The sequence below is a fragment of the Fonsecaea pedrosoi genome (genome assembly GCF_000835455.1).
Source record: "Fonsecaea pedrosoi CBS 271.37 unplaced genomic scaffold supercont1.3, whole genome shotgun sequence".
In the NCBI taxonomy this organism is placed as follows: Eukaryota; Fungi; Ascomycota; class Eurotiomycetes; order Chaetothyriales; family Herpotrichiellaceae; genus Fonsecaea; species Fonsecaea pedrosoi.
In genome coordinates, this window is record NW_013550613.1 from 4,594,225 (window position 1) to 4,615,611 (window position 21,387).

Consider the following 21,387-nt stretch of genomic DNA (forward strand, 5'->3'; position numbering starts at 1 on the left):
GCCTGCGAAACGGTAGGGAAGTCAATGAAAGGCGCATCTCGACCTGGAAAAGACGAGCCCTTGCCCACTAACCCTTGTCGCATCAGGTCATAATGTCTCGCCACTTTTTCATTTCACTACTTCCATCGATATCTCTCTCCTCCTTCTCGAGCTGATTGAAAGCCATCTTCATTGGATGTAGGAGGAAAGAATTACGGACGCGCTCAACTAGGGCAGTGGAATGTGGTCCGATGCTATGCTCACATTATCCTGGCCGTCAGAAGTTCACAAGGCCAATCTACGCCGAACAAATCAACTCATTGGAAGTCAGCAAGGGATGAAGTTACAAAAATGTCATGGATTCTGTCCGAAATTCTCCGCGCAGGCTCATCGCGTTGTCCAACTGGTCCCTACCTCAGTGCTGTCACTCGGAATGTGGTCTAAGCGCAAACAGCAGGACTTTCAATTTTTCCATCTCTTGCTGCCCAAACTTCATCCTACTTATTCTGTAATGTGATACTATTTCTACTGTTGAGCGTGTTTCTCGTGAGGTTTCCTCGATTTCTCCCTTGGTTTCGCGCGCAGACACTACCACCGGAATTTCCTTTGCTCATCTAACCAAGATGGAGCAGTATATGCCTCTTCCATCCGATAGCCGCACGAGTGATCACATGGACGATCTTGAGCTCTCAGACATCGACATGGAAAAGATTCATGAACACCCCTTGCCAAAATGGTATCGATTGCCCGGGTGGAGGATCTCATCGAGATGGGAGTTTCCGCAGAATTGGAAGATCTGGTCAACAGATGACTTGACGAGGCCAAAGAATATGGCGTCTCTGATCCTCGCAGGCTTCCTAGTCGCACTGCCACGGTTCCTGCGGCCAGGCGGATTGAAAAGACCGAAGAAACTGCATCCGACAGCTTACCTTGATGCTCTGAGAGGCTGGGCGGCGCTCCTTGTCTTCCGATTTCATATGTACTACAACAAAACGTCGCTTCTCGAGCTCCCGGTCGTTCGCGGGCTTCTCAATGGCCGTGCCATGGTCGAAGTCTTTTTCGTCATCTCCGGATACGTTCTCAGCTACCGACTTCTCAAGATGATGCGCAATCAACAGCCAGACCTCCTTCGGGCTTTGGCTTCATCGACGTTCAGACGATGGTTTCGACTGTTCATTCCGACAGGCACGGGCTCTTTGATCGTCGCCCTCGCCTCGTATTTCGGCTGGTGTCGAGGAGATCTTCGTCAAGGGACTTTCCTTGGTCAAATCTGGGATTGGTTCTGGGATTTCGGCTCGACCACTAATCCATTTGCCGATATCAAAGGCTGGTGGTATCCAAGCGTCTTCCGTACAAAGTACCTCGACCCGATGTGGACGATTCCCGTCGAGTTTAGAGGCAGCATAGTGCTGTTCTCATTTTGTGGCGTCGCTGCTTTCTTCTCTACGAGAGGTCGCAGGATCTGTTGTGCTCTTGTTATACTTCTCTGTTACTACTGGTGGACTATCTATGCAGCCCTATTCTTGATCGGCTTGATGATAGCGGATCTTTCATTCGATCGCCATCCGGAACGCCTACACCCTGTGCCTCTTCCGCAGCGGCAGAACGAAGAAGCAGCACCAAGTCGCAAAACTAGCAGAAAAATCCTCACCAAGGTCGGGTGCAGTCTTCTGGTGGTCGTGGCACTCTTTCTCTTCGGACAGCCGCCAGACGGATGGAGCTATCAGGGACCCTTCCCCTTCGACTACCTCAGCAGGGTTATACCGTGGTGGTATCCCCTCGACCTCAGTGAATACTTCTGGCTCAGCATCGGAGCCGGCCTCCTGGTTTTCGCCCTGGATAATTGTCGCATGCTCCAGATTCCTTTCGAGCTCAGCTTTTCTCAGTATCTCGGGGACATCTCGTTCGGCATCTACGTCATGCATGATATCGTCAACTGGTGCTTCTACGAGCCCATCGTTGAACCTTGGCGCGCTGCACACCTCGGCGATGGTTACTGGTCCGGACTCCCGGGGATGCTGGTCACCACCACTGTTGTCCTTTGGGCCGCCGACTATTTCTCACGGATCGATGCCTGGGTCGTGTGGTTTGGCAAGTGGCTGGAGTCGAAGGCCTTTATCAAGGTGGGCAATTGAGGGAATATTGGTTGACGCGGGTTCAGGGGCTGCAGTCTTGATGCCCTTCATCGCAGTTCTTTACGTGGGAGGACTTTTGAGGTTACCGTTACCGGGCCCTTTTTTTTGGTGGACTTCCCTCATGCTCGATACGAGCTGCCAACAACATCCTCGGATTCACTGAATCAATGTCGATTGGAAAATTTTGGGCTTTACATGTCTGTGTAGCTACAGGACAAGACCGCTCGCTACTCTCCTCGTATTTATGCAATCGAGCCATATAGAATCGTCAGCCAGTACCTCCTTTCCCCTCTTTCACCTGCGATAATGGTTTAGTGTCTGCATCGAGATGACCAAGATGAAGTCCTCTTCACCACGTAGACGAGACGGGGGTATATTGTCGATGTAGGTATATATACTTGCGCTAGAGCTCCCCCTGGTAGATGGCCAACAGTATGAAATAGTGGCGCTGCGCTCTCTAACCTTTGGTAAAAGCTCTTCCGTTCGACATCTGGTTCTTGAACTTCCTCTTGTTGGAGGACTTTTGCTCAACTTAGATGATCCTAAGGCACAAGCTGATACCAGCATTGCGTCCGAAGAGCATGCCGTTGTCGATCCATCCCAGGGACCGACTCGGCTCTCGAAGCGTCAATGGGTAGCATTAAGCTCCCTTGTCTTCCTCTGTGCCATGGCCATTCCTGGATTCACCCTTCCTTTCTCAGTCCTCAGTGACATCAATAACGATATAGGACCCAGCCCGTCGTATAGCTGGATGGGCCGCAGGATGGACCATCGCGTCAGCACCATGAACGGCTCCGGTGGTGTCTAGACGATATTTAGCTCGCTCATTGCCCCACGAAATGCTAGTGCATATGCCAGTTTAGTGTCAGGGATGGACTGAATCCGTACCAAGTGTGAAAGGAAAGTGCGTATGAGTGGACTTGGACCTACCCAGTTCAGACAAAATCATCTTACCTCTGGGTCTAACTTATTTGGTAGATAATGTCCCACAAATCGGAAGGCGTGAATCTCTTACGACCAATCAAAATCCGGGGTTGTTTCTTTTCAACCATCTTGCCTCCTTGACACTCGTACACAAACGGGTCTCTGTGGTAGCCCGCACAAACCTCAGTGATCTCGACCCTCGCCTGAGTTGTCTGTTGGTCTTCCTGATGGTCACGGCTCGTGGCATGAAGTTCGGCGAGGGTGTCTGTCTCCACTCCAAATTGGGGAATAATGAACCAATCATCGAGTAAGATATATGCCCAAGATAGCTATAGGTTGCTCACTGTTTCCCAATCTCTCTCTCTCTCTCTGTCTCTCTCTTGTAAGTCTCTTGGACAAAATATCGCGTTCAATCACTTGATAAAAAATCACTGGTGTCAGGCGCAAGGATCTTCTATCGCCGAGTTCTGATGCTTCCTGACATGTCCAAGACGTTGTGGTACTGGGGAAGCTCAAACCCGAGATGGCGCTTTGCTGAGAGCCCAAAAGGTGGTAAGGTGAAGACCAAGAAAAGAATATCTACGCCGAGCCAAGCAGAAAAGGCACGGCGAACAATGTTCATGGAAGACATGTTGATACCAGGTTACGTGCAGCATGGACGCCTTTCCCTGGTGTTTCCGTGCCACCTGACCAAAGTATGTGAGAAGACACCTCGGTTTTATTCGACCACCATCTCCAATATCTCCATGACCTGTCCTTTCTCCGTGATGGGTTTTGGATTCGTCAGGCTCATATGGTCCTTGAGGCTGTTGACGGCCAACCCATCCAGCTTGTCTCTCCCAACGCCCACCTCCTTCAACGTCCGCGGCATGCCGATCTGCCGGAATATCACGTCCAGGATGTCCCCCAGGTCGACCTTTTCGAGATCCTGCGGTCCCGAGCCGTACTTGGCTTCCAACAACTCCTTAACCACGGGCGAGCGGAGCAACGCCTGTTTGCAGTGGGCCTGTCTTTCGACGTTGGCGCCCACTTTCGCGTTCCACTTGCACACCGCGGGGAGCATGATGCAGCTGGTCTCCCCGTGCCCCACGCCCAGGGGGCCCAGCTGATGCCCGATGCCGTGGCTGGCCCCGAGAGCCACGCCGGTCTCCACGGCTCTCATGGCTTGGATCACGCTCCGCATCGTCTCGTACCTGGCGTCCAGATCGCCGGGGTCCTTGTGTGTCCGGATCAGGGCCGGCACCAGTGTCAACAGCCCCTTTTCGGCCTCGGCGTCGCCTTTCTCATTCGACAACAGGCTGCACAGCGCCTCGACGCAGTGGTCCACCGACCTGACCCCGGTGCTCAGCCAGATCCGCTCCGGGGTGGTGGTGGTGAGCTCTGGGTCCAGCACCACGATGCTCGGGTTCCGGGCGGGCGGCTCAAAGAGACATTTCTGGTTGCTGCCGTCGTCCCTCGTCACGCCCGCGATCGACCGGTACTCTCCGCCGGACAAGCTCGTGGGGATAGCGATCTGGCGGACCACGGGGTCCTTGAATGCCTTTTGCCCCTCAGACAATAACTTCTCCAGTCCCTCGGACGTGGCGATGTCGTTGGCGAGCATCCACGCGATCACCTTGGCCCCGTCCGTGAGCGATCCGGCACCCAGGGTGACGAGGCAGTCGGTGTTCTTGAGCGCGGCGTCCTGCGCGATCTCGAGCACTTCGTTCCAATGCGTGTGGGGGGCCATGCCGATCCTCACTCCGACGACTTTGTCGCCCAGGGCAGCCTGCAGCCGTTTCAGCGCATCCGTGTTGTTCGACAGCGACTTGGACGCGATGATGTAGACCCTGCTCGCCTTGACCGTGTTGGCGACGTGGTACGCACAGGCCTCATCGAAGCGGAGGCCCCAGCTGATGTATGGGATGTCGCGTCCCTCAAAGGCTGGTTCGAAGTGCTCAATGCCATACGAGAATGTCATCTTTGGTTCCTTCACACCCTTGTCGTCGGAGAGTGGCCACGTTTCACAGAGTGCGGCGAGTGGTCTCGGTATAGGTCACGTCACGAAGCGAGGTCCAATTGTGTCTCATCATAATAGTTTCCACAAGCAGCAGGGGGGGGTAGGATGGGTTGAAAGGCTGAAAGTGATGGGAGAGTATAAATCGCACGGTTGGAGAAAGTGTGGAGATTCAAGCGCGAGGGGTATCAGCGAGGCCGAGGATGGAGGCAGAGAAAAGCAATCTGAATACGAAGGGCCTTGTCCCGAGGGAGCAAGAGGGTTTTGGGACAGAACATACAAGGAGAGGGAGAAGGGGAGTTGGTTTGGTGGACCACTGAGATCAAAATCTCGCACAACGATTGCAAAAATGGCACCGGCGTCACGGTTACGCAGATGTGCAACGAACATGGCCGCGTACAGACACCATCTTCGCATCTGGTGGGCGCACCGGGCTATTCACCCATGGCGCAGAATCACGCAAATGTTGAAACGAGTTAATTGACATTGGTGTATCAATTCTCTCAATGTGCTGTCTGGCTCGGATATAAGTCCGCATGAGTCTTAGCTGGCCATCGCTCGTCCCGGACCGGTGTTCTCGACTTTTGTTTCCCCTGGAATTTGATACTCCATTAAAAATGTCAATTGCTCTTTGGTCTTGATGCCGTTTCCCTGCCTCAGGGGCAATTCACCGGTATAGCAAAGCGAACGCAATGTGCATCGGTGCATGCCACGGACAAGACTTTTTCGATTTGATGTTTGGAAGAAGTCGAGGTAGTAGAGAATAGGCGGCAGTGTGAGAACAAACTCGAGGCGAACCAGGCGCCTAATCGAAGAGACCAAAGCCCATATCCTCGTCGGATTCTTCCTTCTCTGTGGTGGCATTGTCAGTACATGTCTTTGCCCCAAGGGATGCTGCGCGGGACAGCAGAATATCTCGTTGGTAAGACGTACCCTCTTCCTTCTCCTCTTCCTTGGGAGCCTCATCGGCGGCAGCGGCGCCGCCAGCAGCAGCACCACCAGCCGGGGCAGCGGCCGCGGCACCACCACCTGATCCGACGTTGAGAAGCAGATCCTTCACATCCTTTCCTTCCAGGGCCTTGGCGAAGAGGGTAGCCCAGATGGGTTCGACGTCGACGACACCGGCGGCTTTGATGATGGTGTTGAGTTTATCGGCCTGCACGTCAAACACACAATGTTAGTCTGATGTCCCCTTCCCCTCTCAATCGATATCCTCAGTTTATTGTGCGAGGGACTTCGTACGGTGATTTCAATGCCGTCGTCGGCAAGAATGAGGGCAGCGTAGGCGCTGGCGAGCTCGGCGGTGGACATCTTGACGGTTTTGCTGAGGGAACTTGTCTGATTTGAGAGTTCAGAAAGGTTGGTGTCAAGAAAGTTGAAGTTGCGCGCAATTTCTCGAAAAACGCAGGGCCAAAGTTCCCGGAATTTGGTTGTGGGATCAAAAATGCCAAGGCCACAGTTTGCCCGGTCTAGACTAGGCTGTTCTAGGAAAGGGCGATGCCGCCTTTACCCCTCCTGCCCTCTCATCGAGTCCTCACAGTCACGTGAACAAAGTCTTGGCACCAGCCTCGGCGGTTAGCTGAAAGAGTTGTCCTTATCGCAAGCCTCCTGTGCAGTCCTGTGTATGTCAAGTATCTGTCTTGATCGTTAGAGTCTCCCATTGCAGCGGTCAACTTTCCACAAGTCTAGAAGCCCATGTGAACGTCAACCATATTTTGAATTCAGCACAAGCACCACCCCTGATCGGGTGGGTCCACGTTGCCGCATGAGATTTCCTCTTTCAGCCTTGCCTGTCTTGACCGAGACGCAACTCCACGGTATCCATATATGGATATACTCCGTTCCTTGCGTCGAGGTCAAGGCAGGGAAGACGACGAGTTCGACGACGCATGTCAAAAATGGCTTTACAAATTGTATCTCAAGGCCGAACCACCTGTCGTACACGATCCCCGCAGCAGGGATCCTCGACCTTTGCCTCTGGGAAAGCTGATCGAACTGGAACCAAAGCTGTTCTTCCCGCGTTCGGCTGTTCTTGAACTGGTGACCAGAGACATGCTGTGTGAACTGACAGAGTGTGCATGTCGAAGCTGTGTGTATGAAAGAGCTACTCCAGCCGAAGGCTACAGCGGCGGCCAAAGGACCAGGATCATCGATGCAGTCATGGGTGGAAGAGATGAATCAAAGATTATCGTGGCGGTCCTCCTCTACACGGATCAGATATCCCAGCTTTACCGACTGTATAGGACATTGCTCTCGGATGAAGGGATCGACGCACTCGATGGTAAAGAGGACATTGCCGAGGATGTCAGGGAGCGAATTCGATATGCGAAGCCCATGTTCAAAGTGGAACGGATTTCGCTTGATCGCCCTGCCCGAAACTTCCCCTCTGGTACTCGACTACCCTTTTTGAGTGAAGGGTCGCCCAAGAGTGGCTCGTTTGGAACAGTCTCCAAAATAGAAGTGCACCCAGAGTATCTTGGAGATGATGTCAAAGAGCTGATCAAGAGCTATGCGGGAGCACAATCGATAGTGGCTTCAGCAGATCAGAAGGTGAGTTAATTGGTCCCGATGACAAACTCCCCAAACCGACATTTATAGTTCTATATTGCCCGGAAAATGATTCAAGGAACTCGAGGCCAGACACTGGAACATTCTGTCCAGATGGAGCGAGACTTTCTCGACGTGATCCGCCAACAGAAAAAAGGCAAAGAAAATCTGATAGATTTGATCGCTTTCTACACGTTTGGGGATGAGATCAATATGCTTTTCCCTTATGTGGACTTGAATCTCCATGACTTGCTGTATCATGGTCACCTCCCACGCCACCTTTCTCAGAAACCGTTTCCCGACGACTGGATCAGTTTGGGCATCAGAGGCATGGCCCAAGGACTGTGCACGATCCACCATCCGCAAATGACACTGGATAATGACCGCAAGATTGTCGGATTCCACTTCGATCTCAAACCGAGGAACGTTCTCATCACCTGGAACGGGACGTTTAAGATTACCGACTTTGGCCAAGCGCTCATCAAGGTCGTCCGCATTGGCATAGAGCAGTACGGAGGAGACGGTGGCTATCGCGGGGGAGACCCAGAATACGCACCTCCCGAGTCGATGCCTTCTCGCCACCTGCTTGAATCTCGTCATACAAGTTCCGCAAGTCCTTCCTTCATCAACGGACAATTTGACTCGCGCGATCTCTTCAAATACGACATCTGGTCTCTGGCCTGTATCATGGTGCAATTATATACCTATGTCTGCCTTGGCAATGTCAGTGCAGTGACAGGGTTCGATGAGGATCGCAAAATGCACACGACCGGAGGCGACGTTGCACCGTACCACGTCGACACGTTCACGGGACCTGACCTCAACCCGGCCGTGACGACGCAACTCGAGAAGATTCTGGCATACGGTCTGAGCGTTGAATCCCCAGCTTTGCACACCTACATGGAAGAGCTTGTTAGGACAATGTCGCAAATGCTCGAAATCAATCCCTCCGAGCGCCCTACGTCCGGCGAGGTCGCCGAGCGCCTCACACTACTTTTGAACAACTACCTGGCTGCAAGAAACGACCCCAGTGGCGTGCTATTGGCAGCCAACAATGACGACCTGCGGGACATCCCTGCGGGCTACGTCGAGGTTGCCATGGATACGAATGGGACCTCTTTCGTGTCGCTGGAAGGGGTCCGCCTTGTGACTGCAGACTCCCAACAACAAAACACGGGGATCCCGTGCCGGTTGAGGTTGTTTCACCAGAAGGGCGGGTTTTGGATCAAGATCTGGTTCAAGAAGGCCTCCTCCAGACCGGACATAATTTCGAAGAGGCTACCCGAGGGGCAGACTGGGTTGCTCCATTCGGCGCTGCTCGACGGCGGCGGAGGCCGTGGCCACTGTCGAATCTTGAGGACGGGCGCCGACGGGTTCGAGATAGATTTGTCCTTTGAGAACGGCTTGCTGGAATTCCACATGGCAATCATCCAATATACACCGCGTTCCTTTGGGATCGTCGGCGGCGGCGGCGGGCCTGACGACGAGCTGCGGCAGTGTTACAGCCTGAGACACCCTGTCACTGTGTCAGCCAGACGTGACTTCTCCAGGGACCTGTCACCGATCCGGGACGGCGTCGAGGCGGCTTCGGTGCAGGTCTGGAAACGCAGGCGAATGACCTATGTCGACGGGACCTCGACAGCTCCGCCCGCCGCGGGGCTCAGGCTCATGGTCTTTTTCCAAAACCCCGCCGCGGTCCTACAGGTGCCGCTCAGATCTCGCCTGGGAACGGTCGAGGTTGAACGCCACGGCGCGACCAGCGTCATCACCTTCCGCGGCCTCTTGAGGGAGAGGTTCTTCACGCACGCGGAGAAACTCCAGCGCACAAACGATCGTCAGCTCCTACTGCCGATCGGATCGACGCATTATCCGCTAGGCAATATCTACAGGCAGGGGGACAATAACACTAGGGACGTGAAGATCGAGACGAGACATGAAGAAGGTGAGAGAGCGACCCCATTCTACCCGCCTCTGCGAAAAACAGGCTAACCGCGGCTCTATAGTCGTCTCGGATTTTGCAGCCCTCATCCAAGAAGTCCGGGATGGCAGGGAGATGATATCCTGGAGCGATCCCACCGTTGGCCCACGACGTATTTCCAACCGAAGCCGCAGTTCCACCAGCAGGAGTTAGCTTTCCCGCATCGGTCAGACGATGTTTGTAAACACGGGTGTGTTGGACGTCGCTGCTCCCTGGGCGACTTTTCTCCTCCCCAAGACCTCGCAGACAAGCAGGACCGAGAGCGCCAGCAGGATCAGTGGGAACGCTATGATGACCCACAGCCACACGTCCATGCTTGCCACGATGTGGAAGTTTCGGTCCTGGTCCACCGAGACGTAACCCATCTGCAGGAAGTCCTGGTTCCGAGTTTAGCAAAGCGAATTCCCGAAAGGCTGGAGAGTGCGCATACCGCAGCGAATGAGGCAGGCACATATATAAGGGCCACGATCGTGAGCACCTTGACTATGCGAGCCTCGTGGGAGCTCTTTGACGTGAGTTCGACTACTGCGCCGGTGCTGGTGCTCGTTGCGGTTGCTATCCTGTTATTGAGCTCAGAGTTCCGGAACGCGATGATGTCTTGCAACTGGTAAAGGTCAGCAAGGGAGTCCAGAGAAGCGTGTGCGTACGCGACCGGGGTGTCAACCGACCTGGCGAGACAGGTTGTTTCCGCGTGCCAACAACGACTCGGCCAGCCGTCGGAGAAAGTCATACTCGAGATGCACGGATTCGGCGAGATCTAGAAAGGCATCACGCCGCTCGACGGTTTCGTATCTGCGTGCGGCGTTGGTCATGCAGTGTATGATGGTGGAGTTGAGGGCGAGCACGTGCGATATTCTTAGTATCTGGTCGACGAGGTGTGTGAGGTCCTTCATCGAACTGATACATTGCTGCACCTTTTTGGAATCGCTGGCTGCGTCCGTCTCGATCGAGAACATGACGAGGACGTCGAACTAAACACCATTCGATCAGACGCTACACCAGTCTACAGGACCTGTTGGAGGCCAAACTCACCAGCTTCGTTATCTGTCCATCATAATAGTTCAGAGTGTGCCGCCAGTCCCCTGTCCCGGATGATATCAAGACGGTTTGCAGACCCAGCCAGTCGGCCGCCGTGGCAGCTCGAGATTCCGGCGAGGCGGTGAAGTTGTGTTTCAAGCGATTCGTCAGCTGAGTCGGCGCTCTAACGAGAATATGCGTGCTCTTCTGGGTCGTGCACGAGAAGTTCTGATAGACGAGGGCGTGGCGAATGGTCCATGGGTGTTGGGCATTCCCGTCGTCCCGCTGGACGTACTTCCACAGAAAGCAAGTTTCTAGCGCACCCACAAGGATCAGCGTCTCGCATACTTTTTTTTTGGCCCTGGCCAGGTCTCTCAGGTCTAGCGGGGGGTGTACCTAGGCCCTGACGTCTCCCGAGCCGGTCGACGTGCTCGGCGATGTCATACGCGGCAAAGCCCTCGTCGCGGGCAAAGTCTTTCTCGCCAAAGGCGGTCAAATGCTTGAGAAAGGCGGGGAAGACGCGGACGTGACGCAGGATTGAACGCATGCTCGCTTCGGACAGCATCAGGTGGCCCCAGCCGAAGGTGGGATTCAGGAGACTGTCAAGCAGGGAGGGAGGTTGTTAGAAGGAATTTGCTGCTTTCCACGATGAGGTGGTTGATATGTCCTGGGTGTAGAGTGTCGATGAAGGAAGAGGTGGTAATTAGGATTTGGAACGTACAAGAATGTAGATTTCGGCGACGTCGGCACCGCGCCCGTCCACGAGGCATTGTTGGTGGTGTTGATCTCGATCTCGCGTGAAGCCTTTTGTGTTGGTTGTATGTTACCGTCGAGTTCCTTATGCACGCCACTACCACTGCACTCCTCTTACTTACCCTCAGAAATTCTGCGACGGCGTGGTCATTTTGGAGGAGACATGTTCTGAATCCTATCGAGGAAAGACACAGTATCGAATCAGCTTCGGGCACAGTGACAGATAGACTAAGCAAAAAAGAACGTAATGCACAGTCCCACCCAAGGATTGGACCGTCCATAGCCGTTCCAAGTCAATAGGTTCATTCCACATATTCATACACATAGATGTAATATGTGTGGGGTATCCTCAGACACATTACATGAGATTACACGAGGAACATACCAATATCGTCAACCTCGCCCACCTGCACGCGAAAATACTCCGGTTCCGAGTCCGCGGGGAGGAAGATCCCCGGGCCTGCGTCGTCAAAGGCGCGCTGAGTCTCGTCGATCGATGAACCCAGCAACACGCTCTGTCGGGTGAGGGGGGAGTCTGGGGCGGGCCAGGGTAAGAGTTTCTCGTCCATTACTGCAGATCTGCGAGGGAGAGGAAGAGGTGGACTGAGGTCGTCAGCTGTGAGGGGGTTTAGGGGGATCTATTGGGTGCGAAATACACACTCAGACACAGACACAAACACAAATACGCTCAGAAGGGGAGGAGGGGGGTTTCAAGAAAGAGGATTATAATGAGAGAATGGCGGAGATCGTGCATGGTACATGAAGAAATAGAATTGGTGGTGGAATTGGGAGAGGAAAAGGGAAAGGAAATCAGGCTGTGAACGGCGAGGCGGGACGAGGCAGAAAAAGGTGGGAAGATGGTGAGGCTGAATCCATGCTATGCCACCACTTACCCAAGCATGCCATCTGCCAGCATTTGAGAGTCTCTTCTTCAAGGATTTAGAATATATGCTAAGTGAATTGTATGCGCCCACATAAAATATAGATGATGTCCATAGGTTGAGGTGTAGGTCTTGATTCTTGACTCTTGACCATTTACGCCTCGACTCCTCTACTCCGCCCCTGAAGCATCTCCCTAACAAGTACATTGATTAAACATATATATATCCTCCGGCTCCTCCCCCAAACCCAACCCAAATATATCCCTCCCCGACATGCGAAGAGATAGCCCTTCTTCGTGACAGCTTTACCAAGCATCCACAAGCGTGACCCCGGAACGCTGCTTAATCTCGCCGTGCTCCGAGACGGACAACTTCCTCGCCGCCGTCACCTCGTACATAGTATTGGCGCCGATCCTGATGGGCTGATTTTGTTTCGTGGATCAGTCAGCCAGTATTAACTTAACAACTCACAGAAACAGAAACAGAAACGAAAAAAAAAAACACAGTGAGACCAAGAAAAAGGACTACCCTGACGAACCTTCCAACGGTACTTGTTGCGCCCGAAAAGGTCGTCGAGATAACTCACCAGTGCCGAGGCGCTGATGTTGTATTTGACCAGGCTGACTTGGTCCATAATACTTTTGAGTGGGTGGTTATGCCGAGGTGGGTAAGTCGGGGTATTTGGGTATTTGGGTAGTTTGAGGTTCAAGTCAAGTCAAGTCAAGCTCAAGAACAAGTTCAAGGATAAGCTCATGCGGGGAGCGGGCAGCGGGAGCAGGCGAGGTGGTGGATGGTGGATGATAGTAACTGGATGGACGGCTTATGGGTGTTGCTTTACATATGATATGCTCTGTAAGTGACAAGGGGATCTAGTGGACAAGATGACAAGGGGGAGTATGGCTAGGGATATTATATATCCTCGGTGTCAGGTGGAAGAATTGAGAAGAGAGTGATCTATCAGAGCCCAGAATTGAGAGCGAAGAACCATTGCCATTTCCTTCCATCCTCCATCCTCAAGCCACCACCACCACCACCACAACACCCAACGCCGACGCCTCCACTACCACAGCTCCTGTTTCTGTTCAAAGTACACACATAAATGCAAAGGCAAAAAAGTCACTTGGTTGTTCACTTGAGACTGTGATATGATATGCCAGCCTGACAAACAGGAAGATCCTCCCAACAGCAGGCGACCCTCTCCACAACCACGACAAAGGGCGATTCTTGTCGGTCCTCGCCTACTAGTCCTCGTGCCTCATGCCTCACCAGCCCACCAAAACACAAGTACCATACCTAACTAAATCGATACGGGTAGGCGACAAGGGTCACACGAGCTTGAGCGTGGGCGTCAATGTGACGGGCGTGGCACTCTGGTTGCAGGCTGCACTACACTAAAGCCTCTAGCTAGCCACCCGCACCCGCAACTATCGAACGCCATCTACCGGGGGCGCAAAACAGAATGAGGCGCAGGAGAGAGGGGGAGAGACATCAGTGAGGGGGCATGGCATGGGAAAGGTAGTCAGTCACTGACTGTACGAGGTACAATATGGACATTGACTACTGCATAGCCTTGCTCTCGAAGCTTGCTCTTGAAAATCCGGTATCAACCACTGCGCCTCCTCCGTCTCAGACACCCCTTTCGAAATTCCTGCCACGCTTCCCCCCATCCGTGCTTGAAATCATGCCATCGTTCAACCGGGTGGTTCCCACTGTTATTCACAAACAGGCTCGTTCCGCCGCCGAGCCAGTACAGCATTCCCACCTGCGCCCGCTCGTCTCTCCTGTCGAACGCAATGTCGCGACGCCTCCCAAACCGCCGGACTTGTTCCAGTCGCCAGTCGTACCCTTCCCACTTGCTGATGGTCGGCCGAACACCCGCATACTGGGTCAAGCACCACCGCCAGAACCGCGGCTCCAGGCTTGAGCCAAACACGGCCAGATAGTAGCAAGTGCCCACAAGCATGACCCCAAACGTCGCGGCCGGAAGGACCCAGCCTTGCAGGGCATCCTCTTTGTCCAGAGCAACCGGATAAGGGAATGTCAGGCTCACGCTGGACCCCGAGTCCGTGCACGTCAAGGTCCTGCCGTCGGACGAGTTGCTCCACGTGCCTTGGGTAGGAAATCCATCTTGGTCCCGGTATGGAGGGATCACGCTGAGGATGATAACCCACAGATTCGCCAGTCCATACGCAACGCAGAAGAATGCCGGCACATATCGCCACCATCCCCGACATTTCCTCAACTTCAGGTCCCATTCCCACCCCTGGCTTTCGCCCCGCCCATCCACTTCCGTCTCGCTGTGGTGGTCTCCTCCATTGACTTCCTCGAGGTACCTGGTCCTTGATGGAAGCCTGAGGACCGCAAAGCCCATGATGGTCAGGATGATGCAGTGCGCATAAGTCTGGAGCAGTCCAGCCATACTGACCGACTCCAGCACAGTTTTGATAGACGCAGATGCGGCAATCAGGACCGTTGTCATGATCCCGTGAAGCGCGAGTCCACCTCTGGGTGCGAGATACTGGTCCAGCGCTTCCACATGACCTGAAGATGGCGAGTCACTCTTCCAGAAATGCGACCACGGGAAAACATTGCCCGACCCAATGCTTTGCTTGATGCGTGAGAAGGTGTAGATGATTGAGTTGAGGCTTCCGAGAGAAGAAATCGCAATGAAAACGGACCATGCCTTGTATGACGCCTCGTTATTACCGAAAAGCATCGGGGTGTAGTTGATCGCCACAGGAACGAATGGAATAGCCTTGAGAAAGGTCGCGACCAAGGCAATGTACAAGATGCTGACGACCGTGACTGCAAAGATGAACCCTTTGCGCAGCGTCACAGGGCTCTGTGGGTCGATTTCGCCGGCGACAAAAGTTGCATTCTCCCATCCTTCATACGAGAATATCACTAGGAGGAATGCTTTGGCCACCTGGATCTTGGACATGGTTGCTTCTGGTGGTCCACATTCTTGGAATCCTGCCCCCAGATATGTCCCGACCTGGATCGCGTGCCACCCAGCACAGAGCACGACCACCAGCAGCAGGATCTTGACGGCCGCCAAAATTTGGTTGAGCACGCGACCGGACTGGGGGGAGAAGTATTGTAGAAGACACAGAATAAGGAGGACCAGGAATGCAATCACCCGCAAAAAATCGCGATCGGGATCCTCTTGCGGATTGCGAGCGAATAGCACCAACCGCCCGATCTGCAGGCAGTTTGTGGCCGAGTTGAAGAAAGCCACGAATAAGAACGCATACTGCACGTATGCATACAAGCCGTCTCCCAGAAATCGTCTGATCCATGAGCGCCCGCGGCCCGAAGTCAGTTCATCAAGCTGCAAGTTTCTTCGTCAGCCCCGACTCACGATCGAATCTTCTTGAAGCATATTCGAGAGCCTCACTTACGTATACAAGTTCTCCCCCATTGTACGGCATGACAGTAGAACATTCCAAGTATATCAACATGCTATACAAGAGTCACCGTTTGCATCTTGCGAGGTCTCTCGTCCTTGTGCAACTTTACTCACCTGATCAACGTGTAGATCGAGCCTATCGCCCACAGCGTCATAGTAAGGCCCTTGTCGCCGGTGAGTACGAGCACCGTCGACACGTTGGTGTATATGCCCGTGCCAATCATCTTGTTGACGATCAGACTAAACACATCATAAGTCCCGAGCAGAGGGGCGTGTGCAACGGGCCTCGTCTGTGGGGGTTCGTCGACGTCCAACGACGGGCTGCGGGATCGCAGGTTTGTCATCTCTATGCCATTGGGACCATGTGGTGCCATGGTAGCGACGTGCCCGACCCAGTGGTTCCGATGCGCGGATACACAGCCTCACGCAAAATACCAGTGAATCACCGTCACTCTAGAACACCAAAGACGACTTTGCGCAACTGCAGGCGAGGACGCAGCATGCAAGGCAGGTGGAATAGGCGGATAAATAGATACCATCAGGCAGGAACGAACGAGACGAATAAGGATGAGCAGACATCTGTGTTATAGGGGGAAGCAACTTGCGACAAACTGGAACAGGGCGTTCTGCTAAAGTGAGGCGTTGGCGGCCATTTCGTGTCGTCAGGCTGAGCCAGGACCTCCCCGGCCATGGTCACCATGGTCATAATTTGGGGGTGAGTCCTGGTTCTTCCAACCGCAGTGTGATTTGGGCGAGTCTGGGCGAGTTTGGGTGCCGTTAGACGCCCACGCACGCCACCGAGTGTGCCTTGCGCACGTCGAGCAAAGGAAACGTCTTCTGCTAGAAAGGGTGGCTCGTGGTCGACTGGCCAGGGTCTGACTAGTGACCTGTCGAAAGTGAAGTGGACCATCTACACCGGTTGGGCGGATCCTAGCTCTTGCTCTCGTCATTGGACTGTTGCTTGTTCCAATTTAGCTAGACACCCCAAAACTTGAGATCTCGGTGCATGTTAGCTGCGCTCTAGACCGTGGGAGGCGCAGAATGGGGTTGCACAGGACATGGCACCCACATGGGACTCATGGTGGTGCTGATAAATCCAACTATTGTCTGGAGCTGTGGGCAACAGGGTGACGAAATTCGCTAGGATGAAAACGAGTTCCCTAGGGGAGGGCTCCTGTCAGGAATGCCTTATTGGAGATAGGCAGTACTCAGCGATAGATCGATTCCGTAGTAATAAGTATCCCTTTACGAGGTACGTATAGTAGTGACAAGACTCGAAGCATGAGAAAAGGATGCTTCTTGGGTGCGAGGAGCATACTTTTCTCCTTCCATTTATAAGTGGCTAAAAGTAGTTTAGGCCTATCCAGCTCGGTATCTTCCCGAGTGGCCTTTCAACCCCTTTTACTTAAGGCCGCGTAGGAGGATGCTTCTCTACTCTAAGTAGCATGCTCCTCTCGTGCGGTTCACTTCGGCTCCCTGCGCTGTTTATGATATATAATCGACGACAGCTACTAGTAGATAAAGATCTACATAGAGAACTACCGTAAATTTAAGCGGCGAGTCTTGTGGGCGGGTGCGGTTACAATACCACGTGACCCTATCTCCACCTCCACGTCACGTTGACACGGAGAATGACATGATGGGGGGAAGCGAACACCACGACATCCTGTCGAACAATATCAGTCCGACAAGAGGAAGCCCTCTCACAGACAAATGATACCAAATACTGGGTATTGAGGGCTATCATCGGCGTTGGAGGCAGCGGTGGACAGAGCAGTGGAGGAAGGAACTGTAACATCTGCTGAAGCGAGCAAGACAGACACAGAGAAACCAGGGGTAGAAGGAGCGACAAATAAAACCATGACAGGGAAATCAGAAGAGTAGTCAATTGGTAACTAGGGCACCTTGAACGCTTCGCGAAGCTTCTTGTCATAGATTTCCTTATCCTCGACTTTCTTCTTCACGAATGCATTGGCATTACATGTCCAATATGGGTAGGTGGAAGTATAAAAGTGCACATCGTCGTTATGTTCCTTGCAAAACCGTGGCTGGATCCTGTCGTAAAAGACCGAGTAGAGACCAGTAGGGCTTCTCAGAGCGAGTACGTACCAGAAAGTTCCAATATCCCAGCCAGTTTTCATGATCGACGAGTAAGGTACCCCGCTTTCCACCTGTGGTAGACGTTTCTCCTCTTCTTCAAAGATTTCCATAAACTCCTCCCGCCGCTTGTTATATTCTTCAACATTAATCTCATCCACAGCTTCACTCGTTAGCCAACTGGGTGGCTGTATGAATTCTGAAGGGAGAATTGCCATCCATTCGAGATCAATGAGACATTTGATATTCCAATCCTCATCCACAATTAGGTTATTGGCGGTCGTATCCGTTAACCGAGCGTAAAAAGGTCCATTATTAAGCTCAGGTCTGCAGAATTCTTGACGTACTGCTCTCATTATTGTTAGAGCAGACATCTGGGCCGCACAATCCGCCCCGTTATGGACCGCATTTGGTTGAAAGTGTAGGCGCTTATCATGACAGGATAGGAGAGCATTGATGTAGGAGTCGACAGTATTGTATGTCCGATCTCTTGGAATATCGATAGGGATTCCATTATTCTCCAGATCCTGTATCTCCAAGGTGAGAGGTCTATTTTCTAAGCGTACAAATCCTTGGTCGTCGATGATAAATGACCCAATGCAAGGGAAACCGACCCGGCTAATTCGCAATATGGTACGTGAGAGACTGCGAAATAGATTCTTCCTGAGTCGATCATCCGTCCGACCAGTTTCCCAGGTATTTGATAGCATCTGCCCTTGTTTTCGGTCGATATATTCTATGAGTAGGTATCCGCCTAACTCATTTGATAGACCGCATTTATGTGGAACCAGGTTAGAAGGGACAGGACGACCGAGCCAAGATAAGAACAGGCTTCGGAGGTGATGATATAGACGGACAAGGAGAGGGCGGTGCTCAACTGCGGTAAACTGATGGAAAGTCGGTTAGCTCTTTTCTTCTGCGCTGAGGCGTGAGGTGACATACACATTGGCCGCTTGAAAGCGCAAATCCATAGAGATGAGGGATCGGCACATCCGGACATTCGTCCTGCATCCACGCGTAGGTTGCAGCTTCACACCGAAGCTTTTCATCACCGTTTCTGGGACGTGCTGTGTCACCGACACGGTAAGGCAGCGGAAATCGAATGAGGACCAGTTTCAAGTCGGCGATAGTCACTGGAATGCATAAATTGAAGCTTCCATGCATCCAATCAGTCGAATGTGCGACACGACACACTGAGGGAGAGGGTAAACCAAGATGATGGGCAACTCGTTCCTGGATCAGCTTTCGCCGCTGGTCAATGAAGCTGTAAAATTGGAGTTGCGCATGAGGATATGTGAGATGGAGAAGGGTGTTTGTCTCTCTTCGTCTAGCCTCATCGTATGTGATTTTCCCGCGCAGAAGGGGGAGCGTTATGGGCATTGAAAATGTATGAGGAAAGAAAGGGAGTCTGCCTCCGCAGGAACTCAACTCCTGCAGTCTCCCTAGGGAATGATGTGTAGAGGGAAAGTACACCGAATATTGTCTATGTACACTGCGCCCTGGCCCCAGATAGAGGCCCGCTTTGAGTGTTGCTCAGGCTGAATGACATCATGGTCAGACACGTGCAGGGCTTGCTCAGGACGGCTCAGGTGCAAAGATGGAAATGGAAAGTCCTCGTGTCGAGATTCCGACCTCGAATTCCTTGTTTCTATACGGTCTTGTTGGTCATAAGGCTGAGACATGCTGTTGACATCATTCGGCTATGTGGTCAATTGTTGTGAGTCAGAGTCCTCCATGAACGGAATGCGACCAGCATGAGAGAGGGTCGTCCATGTGAGAATACGGGGACACACCGCGTCGCGAAAGGGGAGATTCGTTTGAAGCGAGCAGTACAAGGTAAAGGGGGAGTAGTTCGACTGCGGACGAGATTGGGTGAAACCGCCAAGACTTGTATATTCACGTGATGTACAGCACCAGCGAGCCTTGTCTTGACGAGGCTGAAAACTCAGACGCAGTTGGCGTCATTGCGGCTCTTCGCATTTCTCACAGGGATCCTCTCCAACCATTCGGGTGCTGATCCACAATTCTGGCATTGCTTCCCGTTTTAGGACAAGATAGCAAAATTCCTGAACAAGTCTACTCGTTAACCATCGCGTGAGGTGGTGGAAGCTTGGGTATAGGAGGGGCACCGTCGTTGTGCAACCAGCTGGTCCAGCAACGCGGGAACGGATTCCGACGACAATAGATATTTGCGACAGGGGGCACTATATCATGTCCTCGCCAGACTTGGAAATGCAGGCACTTCAGCGACTCAGAAGCCAATTCTCCCGAGCACTGAAGGACTTTGCTTCGTCGTCGTCTTCTTTCCGAATTTTGCACTCGGTCCCCACCCGAGCCACGGCTCCGACCTCTTCAGACCCGATAGTGACAAAGACGCTCTACCTGCTCGACTCGAGCTTCAATCCGCCTTCAAAGGCGCATACGAGTCTTGTGAAGACGGCGTTGAAGTCGCAAGATGCGCCGCCGCAGACAAAGCATCAGACTAAGCCGAGAGTCCTGTTTTTGCTGGCCACTGTCAACGCCGATAAGAAACCCAAGCCCGCCGACTTTGAGGACCGGCTTGTTATGATGACTCTCGCGGCCGAAGATCTGCGGTCTGGGTTCACGAGGGAGCCCATCTCGGCAGACTCGACTGCTGAAACTCCAGCCCCCATAGTCGACATTGGCATCACGAAAGAGCCCTATTTCGTCGACAAGGCTGCCGCGATTGACGCAAGCGGCATCTACCGTTCTCCCGGGTACAGTACTTCATCGACTCCGTCCTCCGGAGCAGCCGATGACGGCTTTGTCGAACAAATCCACCTCACAGGATTCGACACCCTGCTCCGAATCTTCGCCCCGAAATACTACCCAAACAACCACCCACCGCTGTCAGCTCTAGAGCCCTTCCTCCGCAGACACCGCTTACGGGCGACGATACGCGTCGACCCCAACAGTCCCTCGCAAAACCTCAAGGACGCGCAAAAGACCCAACCGGACTCAAAGCTGACAGCTAGCTCCGAAGGGTCTCCTGACCTCACGACAATCGCTGGTCAAGAGGCATACCTTGAAGGCATCAAGAACGGGGCGCTGGAAAAGGACGGGCTCAAGCGAGAGTGGGCGGAGAGGGTGGAATTGGGGTGGGATGATTCCGGAGAGACAGATGGCGTGAGTAGTACGAAGATACGCAACGCCATGAAGGATGGGAATTGGGGCGAGGTCGAAGGACTGGTAGGGCATAGGGTAGGAGAGTGGATCAGATATAGGGGTCTGTATGTATAGGGAGAAGATAGATGACTGGGAAGAGACTCTCTAGAAACCTCCGAGCTCGCCCTCTGCTTTTGCGTAGAGTCTTCATCTGGATGATGCTGGAGGCAAGAAATACTTCCATTACATCAACGACGAATCTCACCCTAAAGCCAAAGGAATCTGCGACCATGGCCCAAGCAAAACAAGAAACTGAAACCGAGCCGCGTTGAACTGCGCTCAACGCATTTTTTCGAGTACTTGATGGGAGCTACTATCTAAAGCTGGTTTCTACTAAGCTCATCAACTCTCTCTCAGCTTCATCTTCGGTTCCCTTTTCTTCTTTTCCCTCTTACCGCTATCTTTCTTGCTCCGGAACTGATCGTGGGATACTAAGACGCATTTCCATCCAAAATTGGACCTGGCTCCCAGTTCAACAACATTGT

At 53.0% G+C, this 21,387-nt stretch overlaps 8 protein-coding genes across 8 annotated transcripts; 3 read left to right on the top strand and 5 right to left on the bottom strand.

The window, feature by feature from the left end:
* Window positions 1–602: 602 nt before the first annotated feature.
* Window positions 603–2,114, top strand: Z517_05595 (uncharacterized protein; the record flags this gene model as incomplete). Its single annotated transcript, XM_013430922.1, has 1 exon — window positions 603–2,114. One exon carries the CDS (start codon window positions 603–605, stop codon window positions 2,112–2,114), a length of 1,512 nt encoding a protein of 503 aa, XP_013286376.1.
* A 1,642-nt stretch (window positions 2,115–3,756) lies between these two features.
* On the bottom strand, window positions 3,757–4,998 carry Z517_05596 (uncharacterized protein; the record flags this gene model as incomplete). Its single annotated transcript, XM_013430923.1, has 1 exon — window positions 3,757–4,998. One exon carries the CDS (start codon window positions 4,996–4,998, stop codon window positions 3,757–3,759), a length of 1,242 nt encoding a protein of 413 aa, XP_013286377.1.
* An 841-nt stretch (window positions 4,999–5,839) lies between these two features.
* Z517_05597 (60S acidic ribosomal protein P1) lies at window positions 5,840–6,345 on the bottom strand (the record flags this gene model as incomplete). Its single annotated transcript, XM_013430924.1, has 3 exons — window positions 5,840–5,886; window positions 5,968–6,190; window positions 6,277–6,345. The coding sequence occupies 3 exons, from the start codon at window positions 6,343–6,345 to the stop codon at window positions 5,840–5,842; spliced, it is 339 nt and encodes a 112-aa protein (XP_013286378.1).
* A 516-nt stretch (window positions 6,346–6,861) lies between these two features.
* Z517_05598 (uncharacterized protein) lies at window positions 6,862–9,570 on the top strand (the record flags this gene model as incomplete). Its single annotated transcript, XM_013430925.1, has 2 exons — window positions 6,862–7,584; window positions 7,633–9,570. 2 exons carry the CDS (start codon window positions 6,862–6,864, stop codon window positions 9,568–9,570), a joined length of 2,661 nt encoding a protein of 886 aa, XP_013286379.1.
* Window positions 9,571–9,726: 156 nt separating this feature from the next.
* Window positions 9,727–11,898, bottom strand: Z517_05599 (uncharacterized protein; the record flags this gene model as incomplete). The annotated part of the gene is made up of 8 exons (XM_013430926.1): window positions 9,727–9,936; window positions 9,990–10,163; window positions 10,228–10,530; window positions 10,592–10,890; window positions 10,973–11,175; window positions 11,298–11,380; window positions 11,452–11,504; window positions 11,715–11,898. The coding sequence occupies 8 exons, from the start codon at window positions 11,896–11,898 to the stop codon at window positions 9,727–9,729; spliced, it is 1,509 nt and encodes a 502-aa protein (XP_013286380.1).
* A 1,915-nt stretch (window positions 11,899–13,813) lies between these two features.
* On the bottom strand, window positions 13,814–15,993 carry Z517_05600 (uncharacterized protein; the record flags this gene model as incomplete). The annotated part of the gene is made up of 3 exons (XM_013430927.1): window positions 13,814–15,541; window positions 15,612–15,672; window positions 15,734–15,993. The coding sequence occupies 3 exons, from the start codon at window positions 15,991–15,993 to the stop codon at window positions 13,814–13,816; spliced, it is 2,049 nt and encodes a 682-aa protein (XP_013286381.1).
* A 1,521-nt stretch (window positions 15,994–17,514) lies between these two features.
* Z517_05601 (uncharacterized protein) lies at window positions 17,515–18,880 on the bottom strand (the record flags this gene model as incomplete). Its single annotated transcript, XM_013430928.1, has 2 exons — window positions 17,515–18,603; window positions 18,659–18,880. 2 exons carry the CDS (start codon window positions 18,878–18,880, stop codon window positions 17,515–17,517), a joined length of 1,311 nt encoding a protein of 436 aa, XP_013286382.1.
* Window positions 18,881–19,927: 1,047 nt separating this feature from the next.
* Z517_05602 (uncharacterized protein) lies at window positions 19,928–20,977 on the top strand (the record flags this gene model as incomplete). The annotated part of the gene is made up of 1 exon (XM_013430929.1): window positions 19,928–20,977. One exon carries the CDS (start codon window positions 19,928–19,930, stop codon window positions 20,975–20,977), a length of 1,050 nt encoding a protein of 349 aa, XP_013286383.1.
* Between the last annotated feature and the right edge of the window lie 410 nt (window positions 20,978–21,387).